This window comes from Euprymna scolopes, chromosome 1 (genome assembly GCF_053919585.1).
Source record: "Euprymna scolopes isolate OS-2025 chromosome 1, ASM5391958v1, whole genome shotgun sequence".
Taxonomy (NCBI): Eukaryota; Metazoa; Mollusca; class Cephalopoda; order Sepiida; family Sepiolidae; genus Euprymna; species Euprymna scolopes.
The window spans coordinates 97,948,546-97,961,354 of NC_136482.1; the positions used below are offsets into that span (position 1 = coordinate 97,948,546).

General features: G+C 31.1%; 1 protein-coding gene across 2 annotated transcripts in view; it reads right to left on the reverse strand.

Moving 5' to 3' along the window:
* Window positions 1–12,809, reverse strand: part of LOC145255719 (uncharacterized) — a 54,092-nt gene that overhangs the window by 23,165 nt on the left and 18,118 nt on the right. For both annotated transcript variants that reach the window (XM_080114362.1, XM_080114444.1), the window contains exons 5-7: window positions 11,396–11,642; window positions 10,492–10,636; window positions 6,408–6,557 (exon numbers count right to left, since the gene is read on the reverse strand). In XM_080114362.1, the coding sequence (XP_079970488.1) occupies window positions 6,408–6,557; window positions 10,492–10,636; window positions 11,396–11,642 (542 nt within the window). The remainder of the gene's footprint in view (window positions 1–6,407; window positions 6,558–10,491; window positions 10,637–11,395; window positions 11,643–12,809) is intronic.

Consider the following 12,809-nt stretch of genomic DNA (forward strand, 5'->3'; position numbering starts at 1 on the left):
TTCTGACAGCATGGAGGAGTTTCGTCCCTGGGATCTTCTTATATCCACATTCTGCAAGAAAATAGATACCCACTCAGCAGAAACGGAGAAACTTGTTTTAAAAAAGAATTCACAAACGTATTTACTCCTGGCCTGGGGAGATGTACAAAAATGGCCGCAGATTTTAAGTTGAAACCTGGCACACAACCGGTGTTTAAAAAGAAACGTAATGTCCCGTTCGCTTCCCTGAACAAAATAAATCAGGAACTAGACAGATTAGAAAGCATCGGTATACTGGCTAAAATTGAATATAGTGAGTGGGCTGCTCCGGCAGTTTATGTTTCATTATCCATTACTTAGTTCAGAAGAAGTGTTCACGAAATTAAATGGCGGCAAGTTTTTTTTCTAAGATCGACCTAAGCGATGCTTACCTACAGATTCCGGTAAACGACAAAAGCGCTAACCTCCTCTGTATTAACACTCATCGGGCTTTGTACAGATATGAAAGACTTGCGTTTGGTGTCAAGGTGGCACCCGCAATATTCCAGCAAGTAATGGATACTATGCTGTCCAGCTTGAACACCGCAATTGCATATCTTGATGACATTATTATAGCGAGCAAAAGCAGGGACGAACATGAAAAACATATCAGACTAGTATTCAGTCGAATAAAAGATTATGGATTTAAGATCAAAGCAGATAAATACAAGTTCTTTTTACAAACAATTAAATACCTGGGTCAAATAATCAATAAAGATGGCAGACGCCCAGACCCAGATAGGGCGACCGCTATTAAAGAAATGCCGGCACTAATAAACCTTACTCAATCCCAGAGTTTTTTAGGTTTGGCAAATTATTACCAGGGGTTCATCCTAAATATGCACAAATTGCGCGCACCACTTAATGAATTGCTGAAAAAGGATAAGGCTTGGGAGTGGACAGAAGATTGCCAGACCTCATTCCAAGAAATAAAAAGAATCCTGACTTCAAAACTATTCCAAGCGTATTTCAACCCGCAGTTGGACATATTAGTAGCTAGTGACCCTAGTCAATATGGCGTCGGGGCGTGCATGCTACATCGAATGCCGGATGGCTCGAAACAGCCTATTGCTTTCGCATCGCGGACTTTCTTGCCAGCGAAAAAGAATTATTCTCAGATCGAGAAAGAGACCCTAGGAATTATATTTGCAGTTTCAAAATTCCACCGGTTCTTGTACGGAAGACATTTTTTTTTACAAACTGACCATAAGCCGTTGATATCCATTTTTGGATCAAAAAAGAACTTCCAACATTCACTGCGAACCGACTATTAAGATGGGGAACTATTCTGCTGAACTATAATTTTACAATTCAATTTCTCCCCTCAAAAGAACTAGCCCATGCAGACGGTCTATCGAGACTGATTCCTGCCAAAATGGAACCTCTTGAAGATTCAGTAATTGTGGGACTACGTATTAATAGTGATGTAAAAACCATGATAAACAATATTATTCGCGAACTGACGGTCACACTTCAGGAAATTAAGTCAGAATCCCTAAATGACAATTTCATTCAAACCACGAAGCAGAAATTAGCACTGGGTGACACCAGTTCAAACATTTTTTTTCTGGTTGCAACGAAATACAGTGAAAGGGTTGTCATCCCCCAAACCCTTCAAAAAAGAATTCTCAGGGATTTTCACTTGAGGCATCCAGGAATAAACAGAATGAAAAGCCTAATGAGAAGTTTTGTTTATTGGCCAGCTATGGACTAAGATATTACCGACATGGTGAACAGATGCAAAGGCTGTGCTTTGGCTGCAAAAGCACCACCGATAACATATAAACCTTGGCCTAAGGCTGAACATGATTGAGGATCCACATCGATTATGCGAGACCTGTGGAGGATTTTTACTACCTGATAGTAGTTGACTCTTACTCTAAATGGCCAGAGGTACTAAGATGCAAAAAACCGACCACGACAACAATGACAAATTTTTTATTGGAATTGTTTGCTCGGTTTGGGGTTGCAGACTGTTTGGTTAGCGACAACACTACATAGTTCACCTCAACAGAGTTCAGAGAATTCTGCAAGACGTATCAAGTCAAGCATATTACGACACCCCAGTACCATGATAGAAGCAATGGCCAGGCTGAACGCTTCATCGATACGCTTAAAAGGGCATTAAAAAAGGCATTAGGTACACCGACAGAAAAGGCCCTTCAGCAATTTCTGCAGGTTTACAGAATCATGAGAAATCCGAACAAACCAGATGCGGGATCCCCAGCAGAAATCATGTTTGAATGGAAAATAAAATCCGTATTTGGTAAACTACTATCCAAACACATAGTATACAACAGAACCTCTACAATGCCAACGAAACGGTTTAACAGCGGAGATAACGTGTTTTAGACATTTTAGAAAAAACGTTTATTTTTGGGAACAGGGCACGATCTTACTAAGAATCGGCCATGTGACATACATCATTCAGGGCCCAAAGTTCCACTGAACCAAATCAGGAAACGTTTCTATGAGGATCAAGAAGAATCACGGCAGTGAGGCGATTGAAACTGTGTATGACTGTTTTGGCATAGACCCTCCAAAAGGGATGGCAGAACAGAGATGCTCTGGCAAAAAGAGGAAGTGCACAGACCCCTTAGTGGTCTGCCCCAAAAGGAAGAAATACTGATTTTCACAACCGTGGAAATCAGCTTGGGAGGGGGGTGTTGTGGGGGAATCACCCTCCAAATGGACTGTTCTATCCATTATATAAACCATAGACCTTTTGATCCCAGGTGTAGATTAAACACCAGAGCAACCCTCGCCTGCTCGGTGACGTTTACTACTCTTTTCAGTTGTAACCTTTTTACGTTGTTGTTCCAGTAATATATTGTTTAAACTATTCCTTTGTTCTGTTTTCTTTGTGGCTTATTGCAAGCCATAACAAATATCAAAAATAAAATGAATACTTTATGTTCGTAAGTTAGTTGACAAATGTTTTGCTTACAGATTTTTTGTGCATGTCACAACAAACAAAAATTCTCATGTTTAAATGCATTTGTCACTACTTTTATCGATTTGTGCATAAAAAAGTTTTTATCCATTTCTTTTTAAATTTTAGGACAAAAGAAATTAATATATTCGCTATTAAACAGCATTTGAACACAGTTTCTATTTTTACTTATCTTTGTATTACAACGTGTTAACTTTGAGATGTTTTATTTGCAACTCGAAAACCAAGACCAAGAACAAAACAATGTTCATTGTCAGTTATTCTTTTTCAAATAATTTTTAAAAAAATATTCTTTTCTTGTCCACAATTAAAAATTTATGTTTTCTAAATAATAACAAAATTAAAATGAATACTTTATGTTTGTAAGTTAGTTGACGAACATTTTACAAATTTCTTGTGCATGCCACGACACAAAAAAATCTCATGTTTATATGTGTTTATCACTATTTCTATCGATGCCTGCATAAAAAGTTTGTATCGAATTCTTTTCAAATTTTAGGACAAAAGAAATTAATATATTCACTATTAAATAGTGTTTGGACAGCTTCTATCTCCACTTATATTTGTACTACAAAGTGTCAACTTTGAGATATTCTAACTTTTAACTGGAAAGGCATACATGTTGTGTTCAAATTCTGTAGCAAAGACAATTCTTTTCCCTGATTAGCTAAAACAACTAAAAACGTTGCTGGGTACAACTTCTGCTTTGAATACTTATGTGAACACACCCTGACTGGGCATACTATGCTTGCATGTTTTGTCATTTATCATTGGATTTAAATAGTGATTTCTTTGAATATACAAATCACAACAAAAATATTAAAATACCATTTTTAAGTAAATATTATTGTGAATCCAATTATATAAGTTTTATTTTGATGGATGCAGGAGAAATGTACTTATTACTGATTTAAAAACTATGAATGCCCAATTAAGTAGCAGTGTGCGCCTTTTCCAGCGCTGAACGTTATGGTGTCTAATATTGCTATTGCAAACTTCGATCAGAAAGAAAAAACCTAACAATGTCAACTTTACTACCAATACCATAACCTTGAAGTTTATGAAGAAGGCCAGGATACCACACTATCTTTTTGGCTTTGAAATATCAAGCCCAATGATCCTACCCTTGCCTGAATTATTCATAAACCGACAAATCTGTTCAGTTACAACAGTTAATAGATCAGCTGTTGAACGAAAACCATACTGAACATTACTAAAGAGGCCCAGACTTTCCAGAAAATGAACAAGCTTGCTGTTGACCAACCTCTTAAAAACTTTGCTAATAACAAAGACAAAACTAACATGATATTTAGTTGGATCAGATCGATCACAAGCATTTTTAAAGATAGGGGCAACAGAGGACTCCTTTCAACAAAGGAAACAGGACTGAGACAAACAGATCAAATAATTTCGAGAGGATAAAAGAAAGTTTAAGCGCACAATGTTTGAGAACAGCAATCAGACTGGAAGCCTGAGATTTGATCAAGACTAACAAGAATTTTAGGAACTATTATTGGAGTGATAATTACAGAATCAAGTGTCTGATTAGTTTTTGAAGGAAAATCTAGAACACCCATCAAAATCATCAAGAGAAGAATTGTCAGCAAAAAAAAAAAACAGCCTTATCCTTAGAAGATAAAATGACCTGGAGACAAAAAGCGGAGTAATAGCAAACTTTCCATTGTTAATAACACTTTTTATAGATTCTTAAAAAATTAGGAGAGCCAGCCTTTTGAAATGAGATAGAGTCACAAATCTTTTGAGAATAGACTTAGCTTGAGAAATTGCTCTTTTGCCAGCATTGCTAGCTCATCTGTAGGATTGTCTAGAAACCTCAGAATTAACCTGAGGATACAGATTGAAGTAATGATTATGGCAGAAGCACAAACGATCATAAAATAATCGCAAAGATACTATCTTATGTTGCTATGAGACAATCATTAACCCTTTTGATGTTTCTTGAGAATTCAAATTTGCAAATTTATGAAAAATTTGAAAACAGAACATTTTAAATAAAAATTAAAAAAATTTTTTTTTAAATAAATAAATGTTGGTATCTCTTAATAATATGCTAAATAAAATTTTAATTTTAGGAAATACACACTTGTTATGATGATTAAAAACTGGTGACTAAATTTTATTGAAAACAATGCAGTACTTTTTTTTTTTAATTATTAAAGATATTCATTTTTCATTGATTCAGTTGAAGACTTCATAGCTGCCATTTTGTTAATCATCACTGTTAGTAATCACAAAGACACTATTTTATGTTGCTAGATTAACCCTTTTTATGCTTCTGGAGAATTTAAATTTGAAAAATTTGAAAATTGAACATATTAAATTAAAAAAAAATGTTTTTTTTTAACTAAATACTGGTATCTCTTGACATGGCACTGTCTCCACCCCAGGTTAATATGCTAAATAAAATTCTAATTTTAGGAAATAAATACTTGTTATGGTGATTAAAAACTTGTAATCAAATTTTACAGAAAACAATCTAGTACTTGTATTCTTTAAATTATTTTAGAAATTTAATTGATCAAATTTTCCATCACCACACACATGCCATTAAATAAGAATTCACCAATTGCACTAAGTATTAACCCCTAGCGACAGAAACGAGTTACTGCCCCTGATTACCAATGAGAAATAATGGCACTCAAGTAATTTAGTGAATTGATCAAAATATTTGAATATCTTAAATAATAAAAACAAGTACCAGATTGCTTTCTGTAAAATTTGGTTACCATAAATATTTCCTAAATTCAGAATTTTATTTAATATACTTAGCGGAATGTGCTTTGTCAAAAAGTGCAAAAAAAAAAAAAAATTATTCAATTGATATTGTTAACTGCTTACTATCTGCTATATGTATCTCTCTACTATAACTTATGGTACCTTCAATTGTTTTCTGCAATGCAATGTAAGTATACTTGGCATTATATTGCATCAAAGAAAGACAGTATCATAAACTCTTCTTTTCAAGTGACATGTCAAACATCTTACAATTTTAGGTTCTTGCCCAGAATTCCCCCTATATTAAAAATCAAAACTAAAGAAAAATCTGTATGCTGTATGTACATGTGACTAAACCAAAATATCATATTCCAAAAATCATGAAAATTGATAAAGTAGTTTTATTTTTATAAAGAAAATCATTTCAAAGCGATTAATGAGAATTTATAAACATTCTTACATAAATCTCATGTTTGCACTATTGAGTTATTTCCCTTATTTTGTAAGATTTTGCTTTTCAAAATACTCATAACATTTCTTATTTAAAAATAAAACTACTAGATCAATTTATGTAAACCCAATTTTGTTTAGTTTGACTATAACAATGGATATATCATTATTTGATTTTCAAAACGTCTGGCCTTAAAATGTTACAATAAAAGACCTGTTGTTGTATAAACTAAACATATCAATTTTTTACCTAAGAACTAATAACTCTTTTTCTAGTTGAGTTGTTGTTTCTAAAGCTTCTTTCAGTTTATCATCAAGAATGTCTTTCTCCATTCGCCATGTTGTTTCTTCTTCTGATCTTCTCCGGTATATTTCCTGCAATTTGGTCTCTAGTTCAATCCTGGAAAAGAAAGAAAGAAATTTTTTTTTTTTAAATAACCCATGAGCCATAAATATTGGTTGGAAAACAAACAGTAAAAAGTTTTTGTCAATAAATTTATCATATTTTTGAAGTTGTCAAGAAAATTTGTTACTTGTTATCATTGACACACAGATTAGAGGTGTTCATGTGATTGCAAGATTTAGTGAACAAATTCAGAGAATGTCTGCCATTACTAACCAATAGTGTTACCACTGTCAATTAAGGGAAGGGAAAAGTCTATCAGGCATGTATATGCAGTGATGATGATGCATGGAAGTGAAACCTGGTCAGTTGAAGACATGCTTAAATCTGATGACCTCAGAGGAATATTAAATATGAATAGTATAGAAAGATGTGTCCAGAAAGGAGATTTTGATGGTATGGCCATGAAAATGAATTATACCTATTTTTATTTATTTATTATGTATGAAAATAATAAAGAGAACAAAATTAAAAATAATGAAGAAGCATATAATAGTAATAATGCCATTAAGAATAAAAAATTAATGCAAAAAAAAAAACAAGTCTGGTTTGATCTTCCTTTCAGTGAACATATACAAAATAATATCCCTAAACAGTTTTATAAAATAATTGATAAGACCCCACACCCCGAAAATAGATTAAGTAAAATAATTAATAACACAGTTTTAAACTTTCATTCTCAACTGCCACCAATCTACATAATACTATAATAGGTTTTAATAATGGTAAAATAAACAAAATAGTGAATAATAATAGGATTGAATCAGGTGAACTAAATTTGGAGAGAAAATAAACTGTAGAATACCTAATGAATGTCTATTGGAGGTCAATTGCCTAATTTTTGAAATTAGATACAAATGTGAAGTTAAGGTGGATAATTGTAAAAAGATATACCTAGGGGAAACTGAATGTTTTTTTTTAAGGACAGATACCAAAACTATGTTGCATCATTTAAAATTGGACCAGAGAATGAACCAAATCAGGATGATGATAATGATAGAAATAAGGATAGAAATAAAATAATTATTAAAATTCAGAAGAGGAACACAACTGCATTAGGTGACTTGGTTAGAGAACTACGTAAGAATAAAAAAGAATTTGAATTAAAATGGTCAATAATAGATAAAGCTAGGATAAATCAAAAAGATGTAATCTATGTTTACTTAGAGGCATACCACATAGTGAATTCTAAAGAGGAAATTTGAAACAAAAAGTTAGATTTTATACAAAAGTGTCTTCATAGAAACAAATTCCTGTTATCATGCCTAAAACCTATGTTTAGGGTGAAATGTAAGTGCGGAAAGAGAATGTTAAATTTAATACTAAGATTTTAAAATGGTGCAATGAATAAATCAATTATTAGATCATCAACTTAAAATAAAGAAACTAAAATAATTATAACTTAAACAAGAGAAAAAGAACTAATTTTAATTTTAATTATAGGTAATAAAATATCAACAGAGTAATTTTAATAACACAAAAAATAAAAAAAATTCTAACATTATGTAACTGCAATATATGGAGATAAACAGATTAAGATGGATTAAAATAAATTTAATCAAAATATAAAGTTGAAGAAAACTAAAAAATTGAACTGACATTGTTACAAAGAGGATAATATTAGAACTATAAGTTTAAAAATTAAACAAAGGTGATTAATAAATACTAAAGTAAAACCATTAAAATATGAATGCCTGGAATTTCAATAAATTAATAAATAATTGACAAAATAGAGTTATCTCCTTTAGAACGTAAAGTTATTCGAATGATAATGTTGAGGAAAGATAAGAAAATTAAAATAAAATACCTAGATAAGGATAAGAATTGAAAAGATAAATTTAAAATTTAAATTACTGGCATAACCATTATGGAATGAAGATAATTTTAATTAATACCATTTAAATTAACCTTTCAATTACAGTTCCTTCTTAAGAAATAAAATGTTAAGCAAAAATTAATTAGTAGATCGTAACATGTAAACAAAGTTTATACGAAACTATCATTGATTGAGGAGGAAATAGTGGAACATCTATGAAGAAACTAGAATTTGAAGGTGTAAATTAGTATTTGGGAAATAAATCAATTAAATAAATTAGAGAAGAAATATTTTACAATAAAAAAAATACAAAAAATTAAATTAATATTAAAATAAGTAATTGGTTGAAATATCGTTTAAAAAGTAGAAATATGAAAATGAGGTGATTACTAAATCCGAAGGCTATCAAAAAAAAAAAAAACAGAAGAAAATATAAGAGTGGTGTGGAGTCAAACTGCTTGATCTCTTAAAATAGAGATTATGAATGTATTCATATATGTATTATTGGTGTATTTGACTGTCTGAAAAGTAGCTATTTTGGAATATTTCTAAATGATATAATATTTAAAATTGTCTAAATGGTTATGAAACAATTGTAACGAATAAGAAAATACACAATGATGTTCTATTTTTATATTTTGTTGTCTTGATTTTTGCAAAAATATTACATATATATATATGTATACTGGTCGATTGCATTCCAATGATAAAAAAAAAACAGTTCACGATTAGAATTGGGGGGGGGGGAATGCTTATATTTTTCTGCTTTACCGTCTTATGCAACAAAAATATTATCCTTGGTTTATTTGGTTGTTCTTTAGAGATGATCAAATATTAACAAAAAAAAAAAAAAAAAAAAAAAAAAAAAGAGTATTTCAAAACACAACAAAAAAGTGATTAAGGAATATAAGAATGGCAAGTTAAAAAAACACAAAAAACTCAGTTTAAAGATGACAATCAGAAACCGCCCTCACATATGCACACACTAAAAAAAAGTCTGACATCGCGTTGAAAGATTCTCAAGCTACTATCTTAGATTCAACCAGAAGAACTAAGGTCATCAATTTTAGATTCCACGCTCAAAACTTCAATAAACTTATAAAATATTGTTAGTCCTGAAGTTAAGGAACAATGTTACAAGCTGTTAGATATTGAATGGCTAGATATGAAATTAACATTAGTTTGTAAGATAACTAAATATACCCTGTGCTAGTTATATCTTAGTTTTTCCCATAACCACAATGTAAGTAACCTCAACTCCATACATAATCTCTATATAAATTCTACTTAAATAAACTTGATATAAATAATTAGAGATTTTCTGAATTTTCTAATCACATTATTATTATATAATTCACAGTCAATTATTTGTTTGCACAAGCCTAAAGAAGAAAGTTGCAAGAGATGCAATTCTGACTAAAAAAAAAATGACTGGAATTATCTTCTTGTTTTTATTAAATTTCCAATAATTTTTTTTTAAAAAAGAACAAACTCACTATTTTCTATTAATAATTTCCAAATCTAAATTCTTATGTGTATGTTGTTGATCATCTATACTCTCCTGAACATTATAATATGCCATTCTTATTTAAAAATTTTTTTTGATGTCTTCAGATAATTTTTTTTTTTTTTAATTTATTAAAATTAGATATATTGATTACAACCATGTTGGTATAATTTGGTTCGTATTTTTTGAGATTTCATTGTTGTATGCATTATGTTGTATAATACCATTATATAGATATAAATCATAAATTTTTTGCCCATAATGATCAGAAATATAAAAAAAAAAAAAAAAATTAAAAATTACTGTGAATGATATCTTGCTGTAAACTATTTATATAGTCATTATATTTTGGCTTGATACTTCATAGCTTACTATTTATTGAATTATCAAAAGACAAAGTAAATATTATGAACCAAAAAATATTTTTAATTTCAGAATATGACAAATATTTTGCCATTATTTTTGACGAGTACAGTCTTAATAAAATATTTTCCGTGTTACAGATAAAAGGATTTTTTTTTAGAAAACACAATGGATTTTATATGCGTAGATTATAATGATGATGATGATGATGATTAAAAAAATATAAAGAATTAAAGTTTCCTTACTTTTCAGCTTCCACTTGGTTTTGTTTCTGCATTTCTTTTTCCTTCACAACCTGGATTTGCCGAGATATTTCTTGCTTTTTCTCCAATAAACTTTCAGCCTGTTGCTTGCTATTCTCTTCAGAAATTTCCAACTGGGCCTTCAAGTCTGAAAACATTGAATTTTGAAATGCTTAAAAATAACAGAAAGTAAGACAATTACTTAATATTAATACGATTTTCTATATATCAATATTGACCTGTTTGTTTATTAGGTTTGGAAATTTTTGAGATGTGAATTGTTAATTGGATCATTCAAACTACTATTCTCATCTGCGTCAACAAACCTAGCTACTAACAGTAAAAGAAATTCTCTATTTACATATATTTTTAGCACGCTATTGGTAACCTGGGAAATCTATTCTTTACAGAAGATTATTGCTTTATGCTAAATGAAAACCGTTACTTCTTTTACCTGAAAGCTTGATCAATAAATAAAGAGGAATATGTATATACATAAAATATAGTATAGTCATTCAAAGACAACTATTTTCTCATTTATAAGTAATCAGTGTGCTAAACGTACCCATACTGAGATTCGAAACCCAAACAGACAAGCAAATCCACATGCAATCAGTAGTCTAGTGCCTAATATATATATATATATATATATATATATATATATATATATATATAAACAGAGAGAAAGAAAGGAGTAGGTGAAAGAGAAGAAATAGACAAAAGTGAAGGAGAGAAAGAGGAAGTGAGAGAAATAAAAAAGAAAGTAAAAAGGAAACTAATAGAAGGAAAGCGAAAGCAAGAAAAAGAAAGTGAGTGAGGAAAAAAGCAAGAGAAAGAGAGTGAATGATGAGTAAGAGAAAGAGAGAAAATCAAAACCAGAGAAGGAAAAGCAAATAAATAGCAGTACCTTCAACATGGTTGGTGAGTCTATCACGTTCTCGCTCAATCTCACCATGTTTCTTTGTCAGATCCATTTTTAATTCCTTCATTTCTAGTCGATGGTTCTGAATCAGTTGATCCAAGTCTTTTCTCAAAACAATATTTTCCTGATCAACTTCATGTTTCTGATTGGATAGTTTGCTCTGCAGATCTTCAATCTCACCAATTTCTTCCCTGAGTTTTTTGTTTTCTTTCAGCAGACATTCATTTGAATGCTAAAATAAGTAAAATATTATTTTGTAAGCAACACCAAAAAAAAGCAAAACGAAAAAAGAATACTATTTCAAGGTCAAAAACTTGCCAATGATAAGTGTTAGTTGGATAGCTTAAGATCCCAAAAACAGCAATTTTCCTCCTTTGTTAGAAACATCACTCATGAAATGTGAATACTAAAAGACAAGGGAAGGGAGAGCTATGAGGCTCCTGAAAACAAACTCAAGGTCCACTTTCTACTCTGTCAACAAATAATAAAAAACAGTAAAATAATCTATAATATAAATCTCACCTGTCTGTTTAAATGTATGTATGTTTGTATATCTGCCTAAAACTACTGACAGAGGTGACGGATTTTTATGAGATTGGTATCATTTTGAAGTTTAACCCTTTGGATGACAAATATAAAAAAATTGGCCAAAAACATTAATTCCTTTACCCTCAACTGGGCAGTTTTCTACAGGGAGGGTGGATTTTTTCGCTAACATTTTTTGCAAATCATTCAATACTTGCATTCACAATGTCATTTAAAAGGCGTTATTTTGACCACCCATGATGTTACAACTACGGTAGGCACATCGGTAAGACAGTTTTTTTTTTTCTCACCTCTTTTTCCTCTGGCGTGTTACAGGTTCGAGCATGCTTACTACTCTTCTTTTTTTTTTTTTTTTGCTGCTCAATCAACGCCCTTATACACACCACTTTCTTTTCCGCCTTCGCGTCATGGGTTTGAGCCTGCCTGCCTACAACTTTTTTTTTGTTTTTTTTGCTCAACACCTCCAAACACCCAGCACCCAGACTAGTATCTATATATATCTTAATAGCAAAAGAACTACAACTATTTGTGTAACTGGTTCCAAGTGTTGTTAAGGCACTGCTCTCCACACAAATACATAATATAAACAACCTTTTTTTACTTCTTGTTCTTGTAGAGAGGCAGATAGCACTAACTTTGCTTACTGCCTAAAGAAATCTTTCTACTCCTAGATTAGTTTCAATACTCTTGCTGACCTTTCTCTAATCAAACATTATTGTGATTACTACAATAGATATTGCTTCGTCCACTTTTCTATTCTCTCCCAACATTTTTATATATTAACTTATGTCCAATAGCAAATACCATGATTCAAATTATCTGATGTAAGACCATATGCTGCCCTTCGACAACC